This window comes from Cheilinus undulatus, linkage group 17 (genome assembly GCF_018320785.1).
Source record: "Cheilinus undulatus linkage group 17, ASM1832078v1, whole genome shotgun sequence".
Lineage (NCBI taxonomy): Eukaryota > Metazoa > Chordata > Actinopteri > Labriformes > Labridae > Cheilinus > Cheilinus undulatus.
The window spans coordinates 3,406,755-3,428,548 of record NC_054881.1 but is presented as its reverse complement, the minus strand read 5'-3'; the positions used below and the strand labels follow the sequence as shown (position 1 = coordinate 3,428,548).

Sequence of the window (21,794 nt, the reverse complement as noted above, 5' to 3'; positions counted from 1 at the left end):
TCTCTGTTTATGTGTGTGTGAGTGAGAGAGAGGAGGAGAGAGAGCGAGCAGGCCGGCCGGTTTGTGCGCACATGCTCAGTGAGGTTATTTTTGCGCACAGAGGCTTTAAGAGCGGAGCGGCAGGAGGAGGAGAGCAGAGAGGAGCGCACTGACACGAGAAAGAGGAGAGAGAGAGAGAGAGAGAGAGAGGAGAGAGAGTTGGGAGTGAGCCGGCACATCAGCTGAGTGTCTCCCCCTCAGATGAGCCACCACGGCCCCGGCCGCAGACCCGGCTCAGAGCTGGGCTCCTGGAGCTAGGGCGCATGTCCGTGGCTCTCCCATCAACTTCTCCTCCTTTTAGACTCTTAATTTGATTAATTTTGGTCTTTTTTTTTTCCACCATGGTGCTGGGCAAAGTGCGGGCCTTGGCTGTCTACTTTGACAGTCTGAATGAGAACAACCTGCCCGTGTTCTCCGGAGGGGACCTGGTGTCCGGCAGGGTGGTGGTGGACGTGACGGGGGATGTGCGGGTCAAGAGCCTGGACATAACCGCGAGAGGAGTCGCCAAGGTGCGCTGGACGGAGTCGAGGAACGCTGGAGCGAACACGGCTTACACTCAGAACTACACGGAGGAGGTGGAGTACCTCCACCACTATGACACGCTGATAGGAGAGGAGAGAGGTAAGAGAGCGCGTGCATCTTTTACTGACACTTTGAGTGGAAAGATGGGGGTTCAGCTGGGCCACGCAAACTTCTCTAGAAAACTTCATTTAGACGAGAAATGGCTGCAAACGTGCGTAAAAATGACGCACAGAGCCCCAAAAAGCTCCTTCAGTTACAGTGGTGCTGATGCAACAGCTGATCATTGATGCAGCCCCCCCTTACCAACACCCCCCACTCTTTAAATCAACAATTCACACACCCAGACACCCACAAAGACCTCATAGATGTGTGAGCTTTTCTAACAGGCTCATTCTGCATCATCTTTCTGCTGCAGCACCAAGACAGGAAAAGTTGCCATGCTGGAGGGACAGTTCGCGTAAAAAGACGCAAATCGATCCAAAAACCGAAACCGAACCGAATGTTTGGTGTTTTTCACATTCAGAGCAGCACATAAACTGATGTGGAATTAACGTTTTAACTGATGACATCCTGAAGTAGGCTAGCACAGGCAACTCCCTTTGTTAGAAGCGGTTCAAACCTGTTCAGAAACTGCCAGAGAGGGAGGGGAGGGGGGAGGAGGAGGAGAGGAGAGGGAGGGAGGACCCGGCTGACTGTGTGCTTGTTATGTGAGTGGAATAAGATCTCAGCTGCTGGTTACCACTTCCTCCACCTGTGTTGATTTGTGTTTTGCCCGTAAAGCGTGATGCAAATGTGTAAAAAGACAGTTTGATGTAAATGAAAGCGGTTACATCAGGATGAGTGTGAGCCAATCCCCTGCTCTTACTGCTGGATTCAAATTAAACATGTTCATATGATATTGAAAGACTGGGGGGCAAATTTGGACTCTTTAACCCTCTAGGGACATTTTTGTCCATTTGGGCAAATTTGTCCTCTTTCTCAGCTCACCATTTTGGCTGTGTTAGTGCATATGCTCTAATATTTTGTAACAAAGTTTCTTTCTGGGCAAACTTTTTGTTTGTTTTGTTGTTAAATCAGTCCTGGGTATGTCAAACATTAGCCAAAATATTGACTTTGATGCATTATTAGTTTTTGTGTAGCATCCCATTCAAAATTTACTACCCTTTTGAGTCACTTGTGGACAAAAACGCCCCACTGACTCCCATTCAAACCACATTTTTTGATCTTGAACTAATCAAACTGGCAATTTTTTGAGAGAAAATTTTGGAGATCGGTGTCAGATGTCTCAGGGATCTTGTAAACACCTTGTTAGTGCTTTGTGCTGGAGAACAGTGATGGAGCTCATCCAAAAACCATTTTCTAAATTTACAGGAGCCCTATAAGCAGGCATGGATCCTTAGATTTCTCTTGCGCCACTTTCCTGTGATAACATGCAAATTTTGGTCAATTTCTTAAAACTTTGACCTCTTTATCTTGTTATTTTTGGGCATGCTGGTTGTCGAAATCCAACCAAAAGTTTGCAGGAAAGCAGCCATATCACTGACATGTTTCAGAGGACTTTGTAAACATCCTGTACGGCCTTTTGTGCTTGGAGAACTGTGATTGAGGGTGCCAAAATGTTGATATTTCCCATAGAAATATGTCATTTTTTAGAGATGAATGCCTGACTCTACGGAAGCCCTAAGCCAGGGGTGTCAAACTTAATCCCAGCTGGGGTCGGGTTCTGAATTCAGGTCCAGCCTGAGGGCCTACCAGGGTCAACATTTAATCATAAACTGTCAACATAATTTTCACCACTAATGAAAATGGAGAAACAGAACTGATGAAAGATGATTTTGAGTTTTTAAAAAGTCCAAATTATACATTTAAAGGCTCAAAATCTAATCTAAATCTAAAATAACAAACCATTTTTTTTAAAAGTCAAAGCTTGAAATTAAAAATCAAAATAAAGCTTTTAGAAGGTAAAAATATTTAATAGAAATTTGAAATCACAAGTTTTATAGGTCAGAGTATGAGATAAAATTTGAAATCATGAGTTTAAAAGGAGAAAATATGAGATAAAATTCAAATCGCGAGTTTTAAATTTTTAACTGCGAGTTTTAAGAGGTTAAGAAATAGGATTAAAAGTCTATGTTAGGAGTTGAAAAGGTCAAAATGTGGAATAAAATTCAAAATCATGAGTTGAAAAGGTCAAAATATGACTTGAAATTTAAAAAAGAGGTTAAAGTATGAGATAAGAAGTCACAATTATGAATGGAAAAGGTCTAAATATGAAATTAAAGCCAAAATCATAAGCTTAAGTTGGAATTTTCAGATGCTTCGTTAAAAATTTGACATGAAAACACTAATTCATTTTATTTTCCCACCTTCTTGGCTTTTAACTCATCATTTTTCTCTTTACTCTTTCAAATTTTGATGACTTAACAAGGATATTTCTAACCAATGAGGTAAAATTTACATTTTTATACTGGAGGAAATCTGCAGAACTCATACCGAGGGGCCAGTTACAATGAAAATATGATCTGATCTCACGTGCCGGGTATAACTGTACCACAGGCTGGATTTGGCCCCCGGGCCTTGAGTTTGACACCCCTGCCCTAGGCGGTCATGCATCCTTGCATTTCCTTTGCTCCTTTTCCCTGTAATAACATGTAAATTTCACTTGTTTTCTGACTTATTTACCTTCTCCTTGGTTGCAAAAATCTTGATATAAAAACTAATTTACTCTTTATTGCAGGAAAACAAAGTAAAATCAGTGTATGATTCATGCCTGCTTTGGGCATCGACTTGTGAGCCATAAGAAAGGAGAAAAGTGCTGCTTTAAACAAAAGATAGCATCCCATCTTTTCTGAAAATCCCACGGAGAACTTATAAAAACATGTATGATTTTGAATGCTTCTACAGCCTTAAACACAGAACTTTGTTGGTGTATTCCACTCTGAAAAGTTTGGCTTTTTTCATGCATATTTTGTGAAATTGCACTGACGTCTTTGCAGTGCATTTCTGCAAAAAACAAATAAATGCACTAGCTGTTCAAAAACATGCTTAAACATGCAGTTTAAGACGCCAGAACAACCCAGTTTGGCTTTGATAAGATTAAATTTTAGGTGTAAATGTAAGGAAAAGTAAGGAAGCATTGAGTCATTACTAGACTAGATTTTAACGAGGACCTCCTGGAAAAAATTAAGCGTTATTTTGACCCTTTTATAGCCCGAAACCTCCACGTCAACTTGAATCAATTAGTCTTTCTCTACAATTTTACAGCATCTCTTCCAGTTAGGATTTGGTCTTGTGATTTAGCAGCGTTTTAACAAACTGCTACAGTCCTGATTTACTAGATTTGCTTAAACTCGTCACACAGTTTATACCTCTAAATTCTCAGTTTCATACGTGTTTTATTTTAACATAAGTCCCCTTGTGCTCCATCGGAAGCTGAGAGACTGCCTCCGTCTATGTCGGCTGTTTCTGGAGCTTTCAAACGCCTCACATGATCTTCCTCAGCAGACGGAGCGAGCCAGTTTTTTATGACAGGGTACAGGGAGGAATTCTTGGAGTGCACTGGAGCTACACTGATGAACTAAAGTACATATGGGATAATTTAAATCCAATAAAGATGAACTGAATCTGAGTTTATGTGGCAGAGAAATGTGGGATGGAAATTCCGAACAAGATTTAGCACCATTTAGCAAAGGCTTGTTTCTTTAAAACTGCCAGACTCATTTTATATCATGTCTTTATATCAGTTAGTTGTGCAAGAAGCAAAGGATATTTATTATTGTGCATTAAAATATTAATTTTGAAATGCAATTATCCACATATGCAATGTCAAATAAAGTAGGAGTACACAGCTGGCTACAGACATCACAAACTGTCAACAAAAGACGTTTTCTTTCCTTGTTTTTCATCTTTAAAACTTTAGAAAATTCTTCTGTTATCTGAACTAAAGGCTAAAACCCAAAAACAATCAGTTTAATGTCACATTAGTTAAAGGAAAGCTGCAAATCTCCACATTTAAGGAGCTTAATCTGATGATTTTTGGCAACACTGCCTGCAAAATTCACCTAAAAGTTGGGTCGAGCTTCATTAAAGTTGCAAATGATGAAGTCATTTAAGGTTTGCAAAGTTATAAGCTGCAACTGCATGCTCTATTTGCTGAGAAAGGTCCAGAAGAGCTGCAAAATGTGTATTTAAAAGGGGCTTTACTGTGTTTTTGTACAAGTTTCCAAGCTCAGTTTCCCAAACTTTCTGACTGTCTTTGTACAGAAATGAAACTGTGATGTAACTCTGCTGATTTAGTTCTATTTCTGCATCTGTTTCTGTGTTTAAATGTGCTGTTTAAGTGGAATAAAAAGCTGTGAGAGTGACGTTCTCTCCATTGTCCTCGCTAACTTCCATCATCTGTTTGCGTGAGACGTTCAGGTCCACCTGGAGTTCACAGTCAGAGTGGGACACCCTTCCTCCCCCCTCCTCCTCACCCTCTCCCTCTCACGCAACACACCACATGGCCGTGCTCATGTGGGCAGGGGCTTGTCGGCTGCGCACCAATCAGAGCGCGAGCTGTAATTCATGTCAGGCCGTCGACCAATGGGAGGCCAAGTTGTAATGCAATGCGTTGGAGTTTCCAGCTGAAGGAAGCTGCAGCTCAGGCTGGTTCATACCGGTCTGCTCCTGCTCAGGCTGCGAGCCGGTGACTTGACTTAGGCACACACACACACACACACCCACACACCCACACACACACACACACATAGAGACACACTGACACACATGCAGGCTGTTTATGACATCTCTAACATACAGACAGACAGACAGACGGACAGACAGATAGGAGGCTGAGCGGCTGCTGAGCTGGCAGGAAGCTCGAGTTCATCTGGTTCAGTTCAGACATTTACAGTAATACAAATAAAAACAAGAAAGGAGGAAGTGATAGAGGTCATGTTCTCTCTATTAAAGGGTGTGTTTCTGCTGCTGCTTGTCTCTACGCCCTTTAACGCAACAAAAACACTCCATTTTCAGATGCAGTTTATCAAGAACAAAAGGAAATGTCTTCATTTCCTTTATATTAACTTTTACTTGTGTTTTTCTTTGAGGCAGGGTGAAATCTTCGACACTTTTAGATGACTAAGCAGCATTTTTGATAAAGTTCATCATCTAAATACAAAAATGTTTTAATTATACAATAAAGCATGTATGCATGAACTTACAGCAACAAGTTAAAGGGACAATACACCGAATTTTGGCACTGAAATGTTTGAAATAACTTAAAGATGACTAAACTTATGTTATATATTTATATGTAAGCTGAGTTTTTACAGTACCATAAATATCCCAACTTTTTTAAAGCTGAGAAAATCTGTCAATACTTTCACAACACCCTTAACTTCCTAAGATCCTGCATGTACATACGAGGACATTACATTTTGGTTTTTCTACAACCTAGTTTTAATGTGTGCTATTAGAGTTTTTTTTAGATAATTGAACATTAAATGTCCATTTAGGTCCTGTTAAAGTTTAAATAATCCACTCAAAATGTTTGGAGGCTTTGCCAGGAAATTTTCAGGAATTTTCATGGGAATTTAAGGGAATTTGCTTGGAAATTTTCAAGTATTTTAATGCATATTTTGGGGGAAATGTTAGTAAATTCTGAGACTTTTCATTGGAGGTTTTGGGGAAAATTTGCTTGGAAATTTTCATGTACATTTAAGGGAATTTGCATGGAAATTTTCAAGTTTTTTAATGCATATTTTGAATGTTAGCAGGTTAGGTTTTAAAAATTTTTGAGTATTTTAATACAAATCTTGGGGATATTTTTGTGTATTTTTAAAGGCTTAATTTGGAAAATTTGCTTTGATTTCTTTCTGCCTTTTCATGGGAATTTGAGAAATTTGTTTGGATATTTTGTGGAATTTATTTGGCATGTCAAGGTTAATTTTTTTCTATGTTGGAAAAGACTAAAGCTTTAGAAAATAATGAGGATAACGTCCTCAAATGGTTTGTTTTTAATCAACTAGCAGCTCAAAACTGATATATTAACTTTCCTGTCATAAGAGTCATAAATCTTCACATTTGAAGGCTGTTTTTATGCTCAGTAAAACTAATATATTCTCCTTACATGCCTCTAGCAGTGAGATTAGAGTCCTTTGAGGTGAAATGATGAACAAAGTTCACTGTGTTTAGTATATAAGGATGGATTTACAGACTAGATGGAGGGTTTTTTGTGTTTACAGATGGATTAAAAACCTGCTTTTCTTTGTGTTTCAGATGAGGACTGTCCCGAGGAAGGTCTGACTGTTCTGCACCCCGGGCTGCACGAGTTTGCCTTCAGCTTCAACCTGCCACAGATGTGAGTGCTTGCTCATAGTTTACCTAAGACTGGACTAAGGCTTGTGCTTTATTCTAAGGGGAGGAAGACGTACCTAGATCTTACATAAAAACATGTTTGGAAGATAAAAACTGGAGGTTTCAGCAGATTTGACTTTCTTTATAGTTCACTTCAAGTGACTCAAAGTCAAATCTGCATGTTTTTAAAAAATGTTAAACCAAAGGAAATCTAAAATAAGTGAAAATACAGCAATTCTTTACTGTCTACAAGCACAGTCTGCAGTTTTCCTAAAAGCACAGCTACTTTTCATGCAGAATGCAAAACAAAGTGCACAAACAGTATAGAAGAAAATGTTCCGGCTGTTTGCAAATGAGTACATCAGCCCCTTTAGCTTTTTACATTCTGTGGGTTTAATAACATTCTAGTGATTTTTACAGCAGATGGAAATGGAGCAAGCCTAATCAGATCATTTGATGACTTACTATGATAGGGAATCTGATCAGAGCCTAGATCAGACTACATAAATTAGCCTGATGTTGACCTGATTGCATTGGTGCAGCTCAGGCCTGATAAGGACCGCTCTTGTAGTGTGACATGATCAACAATGTGACCATGATTTGATAAGACTGGTGTGTCAGAGTTCGCTGGTACCTTCTGTCGAGTTTGACACCCTGACCTGAGGACAATGATGTTTATTCCGACACTGACCAATAGGAGAGCACTTGTTCCCTAAACAACAACAACATCAACGTGTGTGATGCAGCGCAGTTTTTTTTCCCCATTAACCCCTGTTGTTCCTATTTTCTCCTCTGTAGCTAGCATTAAAAGGGCAAAAAGCAAGAAAAGAGGGAGATGACAAGGTACCAGGAGTGACTGACAGGAATGTTCACTTTTCTTTCCTAAATTGTTTTAAGCATCTAAAATAGGTTTTGGCAACTGGTTGCACAGGTACCACATGCAACCCTCCAACTCACTCAATATGGCCCCCAATTTAAATCCAAATACCTGTAAAATACTAAAGAAATTAGTGGATTTAATTGGCTGTAATTGGTCCTTTTAAAACTTTCTTATGTGCATCTCTAAATGCACTTAAAAAATCTACAATTTGAGTGCTTGCCACAGTCAAGCCTTTTGACCAACAGAAGAGTCCCAAATAAATTTTCATAAGCAAAGTCTCTTCTAGCGCTTTGCCAAAGTACAAGTAGATCGGATGAAATCCCACGGACTAGTACGGTCAAATATGACTCCCAGAACAGGTCCATAATACCAAATCTTTTGCTAATTTAATCAAAATGGCAGATTACCTGTTGGAGGTAGGGTTTTACCCCAAGAGACTTTTTTATAGATCTACAAAAGCCGAATCTACCTACCAAATTTCATAACTCTAGGCAAAAGTAATTTTTGGGGCTGCTCTGTAGAAGCACAAGAGAGATACTGAGACAATTCCTGAGGGCTATTATTGAAACCTCTGTCAACAACACATTTTTCAGACTGCAAAATTTGAGGGCTCACCACAGCCGAGCCTTTCAATCAGCGGAAAAGTCCAGAATAATTTTTCATAAGCAAGGTCTTTTCGAGCTCTTTGCCAGAGTACAAGTTGATCAGATGAAATACCTCTGACTAGGATGATCGATTTTATCTTTGCTATGACAGTTAGGACTTGGAAAGGAACAGATTCAAATAACAAACGACCCTTTCTCCAGTGTTGGCCTTGGGTAGAAAGTCCCACTACATCAGTCATGCTCAGAAAAAATATTTTACAAGCAGTAAAACTACCTCAATATCAGAGTTCACATATGAGATGGCGAACTTTTTGTTACATGAGGGAAGAAATTACCTAAATATGTCACAACAGAGTGGAGATATCGTCATACAAAGGCATGACTAACTATTTCCTGTAGTGAGAACATACAGTGTGTTCTCAGTCATATACAGCACACACAAACCGCCTCCTTCCTCACACTCCTCCTCTTCCTCTCGTCCGTCAGGGCTCTGGCCACGTCCTTCGAGGGGAAGCACGGCAGCGTGAGGTACTGGGTGAAAGCTGAACTGCACCGTCCATGGCTGCTGCCGGTCAGGGTGAAGAAAGAGTTCATTGTGTTCGAGCACATCGACATCAACACGCCGCTGCTGCTGGTACACGCTGTGCACACGCTCTGTTTTCACTTCTGGGTTAAATGCTTATAAATGTTTCTGCCAATGAGGGGAAAATGACACCACTCTTATGTCTTTATGGTAAATATGAAGCTGAAGTTAGCCAGCTTTGCTCTGCAAAGGAGCTAGAAATATGGGCGAGACGGCAATGTGACTGCATGGACTATTTAGAAGGAATACAGAGCATTAGAGTGATACTCAAAGAAAACTGTCCATCCAATAATCTGCACATGCAACCAAACTTAAAGAAAAATGTCAGAATAAATTTTCATCTTTATCACAGCGATGCATTAATAAGTTGCTGTTAATTTGTGCTTTGGGCCAACATTATGCCGTCAAATTGTCACATTTAAGCCTGATAACACACATCGTTCCTTTACAAACACATGAAAAGCAAGGTTCTTGTAAATTATTTTCCATAAAAACACATTTTTGAAAAGAAAAGCAATGCAATCTGTTCATCTCACACACAAGCATCACTGAAAATATCCCAGCAGCAGAACATCAGTGTGTGGCTCTGAGCTCTGATTTCATCACTCCTCGCAGATTTATTTTACAAGCAAATTTGAAGAGTGTAAGATAGTATCTTAAACCCTCCTTTGGGGCCTCCAGGTGGTTGAAGCGAGAGCGCGATAGCTGCTGAAACGCTCAGAATGCCACCAGAGGGGCTCTCATTTACAGCCCAAACAAAAAATTAAAAGTTTCAGCTTCACCCACCTCTGCAGCCTATATTGTTTTAAACTGAGGTTTCTGCTGAAGAAAACTGCACTCCATAGGGTGTATTTACTAAACAGATTTTTAAATGAGGGGGAAAAGCAGTTGAATGTGGCCTTTCTGGGTCACACTGCAAGCTAATTAAGAAAGCATTCTGTGATCATTTTTAGCACAAACTATAAAGGCCACTTTTGACCACTTTTCTCCCTCACTGTGTGAAATTCATCCATGAAACCAAAACAGGGGTTCACCTAACTGCTTGCATCCTTAGCCACAACATTACGGGGGTTTGGGGGGATGGTGTTTTCCATTATGGGGGCTGAGCTTGGCCTACTGAACTTCCAGTCAATTTCAGAGAATAATTTTCTTTCATCAAAAGTGAGCAGCACAAAATATGAACGAGGTACAGCAACAGAACAGCAGCTTCCAGTAGCAGTTCATGATTCGTCATGTAGCAGTCTTTCAGATAATAAAATATTTCCACAGCAGTGATTAGTCATGTTGGCTTAAATATGCTAGTCTGAACTCAACCAAAAAGTATTTATAACATCGGAACATTGGAACAAGGCCGCCCATATGGGGGGGATAGAGTGGAGAGCCAAATGGGGGGCCCATGGAGGTCAGTAAAATCCTGCTCCATTGTAAAGTTCAGCTGTGATAACAATATTTTATTTTGATAACCACTCTTCTCAAAGCAACTAAAATTGTATTAATTTGTTTATGCTGTAGAAATATAGCCTTCTTTAAAATGCTGATCCTTTTTCTTAAATGGGTTAAAAGTGGCAAAAATGAGCAAAAAAAGTGGTCAAATACCATTTAAAAAGTAGCAAAAGAGGCTAAAAGTGGCAAAAATAGGTTTCTGGAGGCATAAAAGGTAATCATCAACAAAACAAAATGTTGAAAAGGGGTTTTTATTAGCAAAAATGGCTTAAAAGTAGCCAAAACCAGAAAAAAAATGTTGAAAAAGGGTTAAAAGTGGCAAAAATGGTCAAAAAGTTGGAGTAATAAGAATTTAAAAGTAGCAAAAGTGGTTAAAAGTGGCAAAGGGGGCACAAATGGGTTTACAGAGGGAAAAAAAACAAAGTTGCAAAAATTGGCTAAAGAGGGAAAAAATGTCGGAAAGTGGCTAAAATAAGTTGTAAGTGGCCAAAACTGGCAGAAAAATGTTAAAAAGGGGTTATTAGTAGCAAAAATGAGTTAAAAGTGGCCAAAACCGATTAAAAAATGTTTAAAATGGGCAGAAAGTTGGAATAATAAGATTTTAAAAGTAGCAAAAGAGGTTAAAAGTGGCAAAAATGGGTTTATAGAGGATGTTAGAACGTTGCAACAATTGGTCAAAAGGAAAAAAAGGCTGAAAGTAAAAAAAATGGTTTGAAAGTGGCCAAAACCAGCAGAAAAAATGTTGAAAATGGGTAATAAGTGGCAAAAACAGGTTTTGAGGGGCGAAAAATTGGTTAAAAGAGGCAAAAACCAGCAGAAAGAATTGTAAAAAAGGGTTATTATGAACAAAAATGGGTTACAAGTGGCAAAAACAGGTTTTGATTGGCAAAAAACGGTTTAAAGTGGCAAAAAAAACCTAGCAGATAGAAATGTTGAAAATGGGTTGAAATGGTCAAAAAACAGGTTTAAATATACAAAAAGGGGAAACAAAGGGAAAATAATGGCAGAAAGTGGCAAAAATGGGTCAAAAGTAGCCATAACTGGCAGGAAAAAATTTTTTGAAAATGGGTATTAGGGGGCAAAAATGGGCCAACAGAAGCAACACTAGGTGGAAAGTGGTAAAAATGGAAAGAAAAGGTGGTGGTTAGGGGTAAACTGTAGCCAAGATTTGCTTTAAAGATGCAAAAATGGGAAAAAAATGTTGCTAAACTGATTCCCAGTAGCACCAGTGCTACTGATCCAACACACATGAATGGATAACATCAATAAATCACACCTGGGGTTGACACATTCTCTTAGTTTGTCAGGGTCCAAGCCAAATCTGTGTTTCTAATTTATATTTAATTAATAATTAATATAGCTTCCTATAGAGCATGCAGACATTAGAGTGGCATCAATCTTTCTCTCTTGCCATTGTTAATAAACAGAAGAAGTATATCATCTAAAGTTCATCCTTTTCTTTAAAACATGCTGGCTTGGATGTATTGTTTTATGAATGTTGTGTTTTCGTTGTGATCATCAGGCTCCTCAGGCAGGGACGAAGGAGAAAACTTTGTGCTGCTGGTTCTGTGCTTCTGGTCCGATCTCCCTCAGTGCCAAGATCGAACGAAAGGGCTACACACCAGGTAAGCAGCACCTCCTCCACCTCCTCCATTTCTCCTCCTTCTTCCTCCTTATCTTTACCTCCTCACTTATGTCGTTTCTCCCTCAGTCTGACGGACTGATCCTTTCTCCTTCTCTCACAGGCGAATCCATCCAGATCTTCGCTGAGGTGGAGAACTGTTCTTCCAGAGTCGTGGTTCCCAAAGCCGCCCTGTACCAGACTCAGACCTTCTTCGCTAAGGGGAAGGGTAAGCAGATCCAGCAGCTGGTGTCCAACCTGAGAGGAGACCCTCTGCCGCAGGGGAAGAGCCAGAGCTGGGAGGGGAAGCTACTCAAGATCCCCCCAGTGTCGCCCTCCATCCTGGACTGTCCCATCATCAGGGTGGAGTACGCCCTCGTGGTGAGTTCAGCCTCAGTCTAAGACTACCATGAGTTTAGCTCAACCCAAACACTGAAAAATGAAACTAAAATACTTAGATTTAGTAGAAATACACGTGTTTAATCCCAGGAATACAAGAAATACAAAATAACCCTGCAGTAGACCCTGCAGCATGAGCAGTGTTTTAAAAACAGAAGGTCTCTGCAACAGGCCTCTTTTCAGTTGCATTACTGTAAAAATCAGTGGTAAAGGAAACATTGCATCGATTCACCAGTGCCTATTAAAAGTATTGACCCTCTGGGATGTTTTATCCTTTTACTGATTTTTTAAATCTATCATGGTTAATAGAATTTGATTTTTTTACCAAAAAAAATGAACAAAAAACTCTTTAATGTGAAGGTGAAAACAGATTTCTATAAAATAATGTCACTTAAAAAATCTGTAATGTAAAATAAGTGAGTGCTTGAATTTTCCCCCCTTCAAGTCAGTCTTTAGTAGTTCCCTCTTTGGCTGCAATCACAGCTCTGAGTCTTTGTGGAGAGATCTCAATCAGGGTTGCACATTTACATCTTTGTAGAACTTCTCCAGCTCTGCCAGGTCCCACAGGGGCTGAGCGTGACGAGCCTTTTCAAGTCCAGCCGCAAATTCTCTATTGAATTGAGGTCTGGGTTTGACTGGGCCAGTCCAGAACATTCACATTGATGTCTTTAAACCATTTCTAGCTTTACAAGCCTTCCAAGGCCGGCTGCCCAGAAGCATCCCCACATCATGATTAGGGATGGGTACCAAATTTGGTACTTTTAGAGGTACCGACCAAATTCTGTAACGTAAAATCAAATGGTACCATGTTTCGGTACCTGAACACATCCTTGTGACTGTAAGAGAGTGGAAGAGTAGTCTCCATCCCCTGACTTTTACTTTACAATAACCTTTTCTCCGAGTGTCTTGGTGTGTTCTTTTGTCTTCATGTTGTAATGGTAGCCATGAATTCTAATTAACCAGTAACTGGACCTTTCAGACACAGGTGTCTTTATGCTAAAATCGTTTGAAACACAGCATACAAATGTGAAAACTCTGCAGGCTAAAAACCGGCAAACTGCAAAGATAATAGCAATTTAACAACCTACTAAAAACCCTCAAAGCACTGAAAATGAGACAAAATCTGCCCACTAAATGCCTTTAGATAACCTGGTTAATACCTTCAAAGAAACTTGTTGATAACCTTCTTAACAGGCCTCAAAAAGTCAGACAGTCCCTGCTCAGAACACACCAAAGAACAACCTACTGACCTCGATAATCACTAAATGGTATTCTGTTTCCTAAAGAACAAGGGGGGACTTGTTTAAGCACTTAGAAGGAAAATGATCAAAATGGAAATCACCCAAAGTTGCAGCTATTTTTACAAGTTTGAACATGTAATTTTTGTGAGTTTATTGTTGTAAATCTGGTGATAGTTCATCCAGAGACGGTTAAGGCAGGTGAGTGGGTTAATCAGAAAAAACGTGATGTTGTTTTGGGACAAAGTGTCCTAGTTTCCAGCTCGCCAGGTACTTTTAGACAGCATAGGTGTTGTGTAAATGAAAAATAATCACCCGAGGAGCTGATTTAACCCGACATGAACAGGCAGAACTGGCTTCAAGAGGACAGAATGTTTGCTGTAAACCGTGTTGTTAAAGTCTGAAACCCTCCCTCTTCTGCCCGCAGGTGTACGTGGATGTCCCCGGAGGGTTGAACTTGTCACTTTCATTGCCGCTGGTGATCGGGACCATTCCTCTGCACGCCTGCGCCTCCCGCACCTCCAGCATCAGCAGCAACTGCAGCACGCTGAGCTGGCTGGGCCTGCAGGAGAGGCCTGAGGGTACAGACTGCAAACACAAGCACGCATGTTTGCTCTGGTTTCTTTGACTTCTCAGACAGCATGAAATGATCCCTGACTCTTGTGGTTTTGTTGTTTTTCTGCAGCACCGCCAAGTTACAGCGATCTGGCGATATCAGAGTCAGAAAGGCGGGACTGCCTGCAGGGCTGTGATAGGTCTGACGGGGAGGGAGAGGACCCGGGATCTCTGCTTACATACATCACAGAGTTCAGATATCTGCCCCCACCACTCTACTCAGAGGTACAGCTAATACCAACACACAAACACATGAAGTACGCACACAGACACATGTGGACCTTCAGATATGACAGCAAAGTGACCAACAACATTTATCATTTCATCAGCTGCAAGCAAATAAAGTGTCCTCATAAATGAGAGGCGTGGACAAGAAAGCAGCACAGAAACACTCCAATAAATACAAATATGATAAAACACATGCCCCACAAGAAAAGAAATAACCCAACAAAAAAGTGGTCAAAATCAAACAAGAAAGGGATTCTTAAATTTCAGGGAGGCCACAAAAGAGCTCTGAATACTTGCAGATGCATTTATAGAGCTTAAAACTTTAGTTTCATTACAGAAGAAGAGTAAAAATGTCATTTATTAAAATGGGTAACAAAAAAGCAGTCAGTATAATGTGAAAAAAGAAATCCAAGCTAAATGCAGAGACAAATTGCAATTAAAGGGAACAAAATATTTAGTCAGTGTTGACAAATCTCCAGTTATGAGGCAAAAGCAATGCAAAAATCACAATTCAATATCTAGTAAACAGTTAAAGATTTATCTAAAGCTGTATTCACACTTTCACAGAACTCCTGAGAATGTCCTGAATTTATCAGGATGAGCTGCATTTAGAAATGCGAACAGATATGTTTTTCAACCTGATTTTACCCTTAAATTTAGCTGCTGACATTGTCCTATTTTTCTTATATTCCCACCACTGACAGACAGGAAAACCGGAGGAAAACTTCCTGCAGTGAGGGATGAGATTAAACAGCCAGGAAGTTGAGCTTACCCTGAAAAATATTCAGAGAACAAAATCAGGATTACATGTGTGAAAAGAGCTCATAAAAGGTTACAGTGCAGGTTGAACAGGAGTATAAAAATGCCTTATTTATGCTTTTTAAGTACAAAATGTCCAGAGAGAAGTCATTAAAAGTGTAGAGTACAATATGAAATTGCGTAAATGAGCAGCAAATCTTCTGATAGAATCTGAATCATAAAAAAGTTTAACTGCATTTTCAAATACCAGGAATTCTGGAGTTTGACTTCATGTGGGAACTAAATCCGTTCATATAGCTCTTCTGTTCATGAGTTTTACTGTAGTGAAGGCACTTTGAGTGGATTGGATTGATTGGATTGAGGGCCTAACAGGGTCAACATTAAACTGTCAACCTCATTTTCACCTGTAATAAAATATGAAAAAAAAACAGCACTGATGATAAATCATTTGGAAATTCAAAAAAGTAAAAATATTACGTTTAGAGGCTCAAATCTGATATAAAAATGTTCAACTTATTAGTTCAACAGATCAGAACACGACATTAAGAATAGAAAAATAATGTTTTTAAAGAGCAAATATACGAAGAGAAAGTTGAAATCATAGGTTTGAAAGATCAAAATATGAGATCAAATTTGAAATCATGTGTTTAAAAGTGAAAATATGACGGGTGCAGGTGGCGAAGTGGTTAAGGCGTGCCCCATGTACGCGGACGGTCTGGGGCCCTTTACCGCATGTCTCTCCCCCGCTCTCATTCCTGTTTCCAACTCTATCCACTATCCTTCTCTATCAAATAAAGGCACAAAAATGCCCAAAATAAACCTTTAAAAAAAAAGTAAAAGTATAAGATGAAATTTTAAATTGTGAGGCTGATAGGTCAAAATATGGGATTAAAAAGCCAAAATTAGGAGTTGAAAACCTCAAAATATGAGCCAGAATTCAGAATGATGACTTAATTTGAAATTGGGAGTGTAAAAGGTCAAAATATGAGAAAAAAATTGAAATCATGAGATTAAAAGTCAAAATATGGGATTAAAAAGACAACATGAGGTCAAAATATTACATATCATGCAGTCTTTCTAGTGGCATATTTTTAGACAAGTATACCAAAAAAAAATCCTAATTTCTTCATTTTTGTAAGTTTTTCTTGTTAATTATTGGAATTATATAAAAACTATCATTTCCTTTAATACAACAGTTCGTATCCATTTATGCAAAATGAGTCAAAATCATCACAATTAAAATTTTTTCCAAATTGTTCAGTCCTAGTTTAATCTAATTTTGTGTTGGTTATAGTTTAGAATGAATTATTGCTTGTTTTTGTTGGAAAATACATGAGATAAGAACTTGAGAAATAATGGCACATTAAATCTCAATCACAATGTAGAAATCATAATTAGATTATTTTCTCTAATCGTTCAACCCTCATAAATATAAATAAATGAGTGGAGATTTTGGCTGAACCAACAGACCCGTGTCAGTTGAGTTCTTTTTCTCTATTTATCCTCATTCTTTAAACTTTGCAGTGTTTTTAAGGACTAAAGTTTGTGTCCTTGGTCATCCTCAAACCTAAAAGTGTGTCCAGAACTGAAATTTCTTGTCCTGAAAGCATATTTAAATATCGATATCGGCTAAAATGTATCTTTAGATATTGGCAAAAATCCAATATTGTACATCTCTTAAAAAAGAAAATGGTGCCATAGGTGTGCATCAGGCTTAAAAATCTCTCATTCTTAAGCTCCAGTGTTTACTAACCGTCTAAAACCTTCGTCATCCATCGCTGAGAACAGCTGTAGGTCTTTGGTGATTTATTCACTCGTACATTTTCAACGATCTGCTGAATCACTGCGCTGTTGCGGTGACGTGGGATTGTGAACACTTCCTTAAAAGTCTTCTGACCTGGCCAGATTCTGCCCCTCGCATCGTTGCGGATCTTGACGGGGTGATGATTTGCCGAGTTGCTCCTTATGTTACCGTATTCCCTGTAGAGTATTTCACCCCAATCTGAATAATCCGTCACCTTTCCTGCTTTCTCAACACCGGGAAACCAAAATGCTTCCAAAAGTCCCTGTTCTTAACAGTGATATTAACAGAACCATTACATCTGTAGGGTGATTCAATAAAATAATCCTAGATTATGTTCATTAAAGATTTCACAAACCAGTAATGCTTTTACAGCAAAAGTCCAGAAACACGACGTTATAAATCTCTAAATGTTAAATCAAGGGGCTACAAAGAATCATTGTTGTTCCTATAAAGGTGTGACAAGAGTGCAAAATTGTGATTAAAAAAATGTATATTTTGTACTGGAGAAGTCCAAAAATAGAAAACAAAGAAAGTACCAAAACATAAAGAAAAAATCCTTTGAATATTTAAAGAGTGACCACCAAAATGAAATCAAAGCATTCAATTGTGCACTAAAATAGAAATAAAAATACTGACTGATAAGGCAATAAGTCCTAAAAGACTTACAATTAACCTCCTAAGACCCAAGCTTTTGTTTGGAAAGCACTTTTAGTTTCTCCCACGTATTTGGAATAAATAGTGATAATTTAGAACATCAGTGTTGTTTTTGAACAGTAAATTCTTGCAAAATTCTCTCTCCAATTTCTGAATTTATCTAAAATTTCATAGAAAATACCTCCAATTTCTGTGAACATTCATAATATTTTAAAAGTACCACACAAATTACTTTTAATGGTCAAATCTTTCTGTGAAATTTGATCATAAAGCCTTGCAAATTCCTGAACAGTTTCAAGCAAATTCCTCCAAAAATATCTCAGCAAATTCTAAAAATTTTACATACATTCCCCAAAATTTCATGGAAAATGACAGAAACATCCAAATGTCCAAATTCCCTGAAATTTTCTGAAAATTCCCAAAAGTTTCAAAAGATCCAATTCCCAAAAATGCACAAATAAATTTCCCAAATTCCCCATGAAGATGCCAAAAAAGTGCAAAGCAATTTCCCCAAAACTTCCAATGAAGCTCTCCAAAAATGCAAAAGTAGAACCAAAATTTCAGTGTTCACCCAACATATCCAAACCTCAAATGATGCCAACATTTCAAGCAAATCTCTTAAACTTTAACGGACATTCTGAACAATTATCTAAAAATCCAGAAATTATTACTGTGGTGTAGAAAAGCAAAAATGTAATGTCCTCATATGTGCATGCAGGGTCTGAGAGGTTAATCCAGAATCGTTGCTATGATGAAGTACAAAATATCAATCAATGATTAGAGAACAAAATATACAGTTAATATTTCATAAATAATCAACAAATAACCAGGTTAGATTTAAAACTGGGTAAGAATCCTGTCATGATTCAGTTAAAGATGCCAAGTATCTGGTTAAATAGAAGTAAAAGAGGAGAATTTTCCCATAAACTTGCAAAAAAGTTAATAGTGACATTTTATAATTGTTAAACAAATGCAGTACAATTTCAAAATCAAGAGTTTTATTTGTTGAGTTTTGCATCCATAAAAATGGCAAACAAAATCCTCCCAAACATTTCAAAAGTAGCTGCAAAAAGAGTGTGTTATAAATCAGTTAAAATGCATTGTTAAAGTTAGTTTTCTTTAGTCAACGTCCATCTTTCTGCAGCCTGTAAACATGCATCTCTGTCTCTGCCACCCCCCACCTTCAGGTTGACCCCTACCCCGACCCCGTGGAGGTGTGTGGGCCCTCTGACGTCAGGAGACCCGACACGTGTCCGTCCCGCTGAGGAGAGCCTGAGAGCTCAAAGGGCTTCTGCACGAACACGACACCGTCACCCCCAGCTTCTCACCAGATTATATCGCACCATAAATACGGCTGGACCCTCCCTCACCGGGGGAGGGGGGAGTCAGCTGGGAGAGTATTGGGTGACCATTGACATATGGACCAGGGATTTCGAGCCATGCTGGATCCTCCATATCCTGTGCTCCAGACGAGGCAAATTAAAAGCTTCTCTTTGATACCACTATGACTCTGACGAGGCTGGAATCAAAGATGGCCGCCGGTGGTCAGAAGACGCCTCCTCCTGCCTCACAGAGAATTTTGCACATACCGTTGTTACTGTTTTTCTAGGGGTGGGTTTTATATTCTGCAGACTGCCGCAGGCCTTTATGCTACAGTAGAATCTGTCCACAGATGTAAACGATAAGGACATTTTTAAAGGCACATGTAGAGACAGGACAAAGCTATTTCAGAAAATTGATCGAATCAGATGCGAGCGTGGTCAATATCGCAGCAGGTGGTCTCTTTTTGTGAGTTTATACCTCACATTAACATCTGTGTTTGGCATCCTTATACCTTGTGGTAATTCCTAACGCTTTGTTTGGAGGCTCCAAAACGTGTACTGATGATTTGATATCTGAGAGTTTAGACTGTGCACAAAGGGGGTCTTGGATGCCTTCATCCAGACTGGACTGGTAGTGCATGCACTGGCATAAGTGAAAGACCATCCCGTCCATGCACACTGTCAGTGGTAATTCGCCACTAAGCAAGAAGTGTGTCTTATTTCTGTCTGTGCAGCCTCATTCAAAGGAATGTAATTGTGGTTCTTTTTAGAGACTTGGCTCAGTAAGAAGAGTCGGTCTTTTTGCCCTTAGACAGCTTTTTTATGTCAATATTCGCAATGCTTCAGTACTAGACTTTCATCAGGCAAACAGTTTGTTAAACAGGAAGTTGCTTCACACCTGACACCAACTTCAAATCATGACGTCCGATCTCAATCTAGCTAATTCACTCCCATTCACCATTGGCTGTGTTAGAGTGAGAGAAAGGACAGTGAGCTCAGATATCGGGTCAGCACTGAAACAGACTATTAATGCAGAGCATGGAAAGGGCATTGCTAATGCAACATGTAAACAGGGCTTTAAAGGGGCCTTTTCAATCAAGCTAGCACTCCAAAAGCTTTATGTACTTAACAGTAGACTCCTGTTTTCTTAAAATGCACTTTTACAACGATATGAGGGGCAAAAGCTGTTAAAAAGTAGCGCCAACACCTGTCAGCTTGTTCTGCATTGTTAGTCACCCCCTCATGTACTGAAAAATGAAGCAGCAGCTCAGTGTAAAAAATGAACAGATTAATCAAATTAACTGTGATAAATAAAGTTGCACAATTAGTGCATTAACTGATTAATCACATGCTTTATTGACCATTTCAGCACTCTTTAGTTAAGCCACACCAGCGTCTCCCTGCAGCCAGAGCAAAGTAAAATAAGTCCATCACTGCTGTTAAAGTCACCTTTTTACTCCTTTGCAATCCAGAACAAGTTCCTTTTTCTGTGCTTAAATTCATGTTAAAATCTTCAGTCCGGAGGTCTGTATCCAACCCTGTTTTCAATGAAATAGCTGAATTTTAAATTGCAATTAATCCTGTTTAATTTAATACATTCTGAGATTAATTGTGATTTTAAAAATTCGCTTTTTGCCAGCCCTAGTTGTGAGTAATGTGTGATGGTTGCTGTTGCTGTAGCAGTCGTGACAGGGTGTGTATGAGCATTTTCTACACATATATTGTTGCACTAGTGTCTAGCATGCAGACAGGTTCTTGGGTAAAAACTATATCAAAGGCATGTATTATATACTGGATTTTAACAGAGTTTTATAATGCAAGACCCATTCACACAGCCATGCCAGAGGCTGCTCTTTATCTCCATCTACATCTATAAGCTTCTGATGCAGCATGAAGGGATATTTAACCACAAGCCAAAGGGAAAAGGGTTGCTTTTTTAACGGCTTTTCTCCCTCAAGTTGCCATAAAAGAGCTGTCAAGGGGCACAGTGCTAAACTGCTTAGAAGGGCGGACTTGATGGAGGCTGTACAGACATGAATAAGGTTAAAGTAAACAAGCCATGGAAATAATGCATGTGCTGAAGACGTTAATGCAAAGTATAAAAGAACGTACTAAACTGCAGCCAGCTTGGTGTCAGAATGCCAAAACAGACGATCATGAAAGGTTTAAACGACCTCTTTAAGAACAAATTCAGTCAGTAGAGACATAATGCAAAGCAGAAACGTGTGAATAATCGACCACCTGGAGCACTTAGTAAAGCTCAGACTGTGTATGAATGTGTGTGTGTGTGAGAGAGAGAGTGTGTGTTGGTTTAAAGACCACGTATCCGCTGAGACAGGGTCAAGAGAAAAAGCACAAGTCCGACCAACGTAGAAAAAGTACCATAAGTCGCCTGCTGGTTCCTGCTCTGAACTGAAGCTTCTGTCGCTGTAGACTTTTCTAAAACTCGATGTTAAGAAGCTTAGTGCTTGCAAAACGAACTACAAAAATGTTTAAAAAAAAAATCAAATGTTTACAGATGAGTTTATCAGATCCAGAATGTTGTTTGAACATGAATTCTTCCACCTGAAACTTCAAAGTACCAAGTGCAATATATTTTTGTATTTGTGATTTTTTTGCACTAGTTTTTCATATACTCTGTCGCTGTTTATTCCATTTCTGTGCATTATATATTATTGTCATGATCTTACTGCTGTCATGATCAACTTTTGATAAAATAAAAGTTTATTTTATAAAATATTTA

General features: G+C 39.1%; 1 protein-coding gene across 2 annotated transcripts; it reads left to right on the top strand.

Annotated features, from left to right (window-relative positions):
* The first annotated feature begins 82 nt into the window (after positions 1–82).
* On the top strand, positions 83–21,790 carry LOC121524977 (arrestin domain-containing protein 3-like). 2 transcript variants are annotated; one of them, XM_041810636.1, is made up of 8 exons: positions 86–660; positions 6,823–6,904; positions 8,872–9,019; positions 11,934–12,036; positions 12,157–12,413; positions 14,097–14,250; positions 14,355–14,509; positions 18,917–21,790. In XM_041810636.1, the coding sequence occupies exons 1-8, from the start codon at positions 381–383 to the stop codon at positions 18,992–18,994; spliced, it is 1,257 nt and encodes a 418-aa protein (XP_041666570.1). In that variant the 5' UTR covers positions 86–380; the 3' UTR covers positions 18,995–21,790. The 2 variants fall into 2 exon arrangements, with proteins under 2 accessions (XP_041666571.1, XP_041666570.1); XM_041810637.1 differs by lacking the exon at positions 8,872–9,019 and having other exon boundaries at positions 83–660; positions 12,123–12,413.
* The last annotated feature ends 4 nt before the right edge of the window (positions 21,791–21,794 follow it).

What these genes read in the sequence shown, in the direction of transcription:
- LOC121524977 (XM_041810636.1), top strand. Translation starts at nt 381, where the DNA reads ATGGTGCTGGGCAAAGTGCGGGCCTTGGCTGTCTACTTTGACAGTCTG. An exon ending in AGCTTCAACCTGCCACAGAT is followed by an intron (nt 6,905 to 8,871) that starts GTGAGTGCTTGC and finishes CTCGTCCGTCAG; the next exon opens with GGCTCTGGCCACGTCCTTCG. An exon ending in GGGTGGAGTACGCCCTCGTG is followed by an intron (nt 12,414 to 14,096) that starts GTGAGTTCAGCC and finishes TTCTGCCCGCAG; the next exon opens with GTGTACGTGGATGTCCCCGG.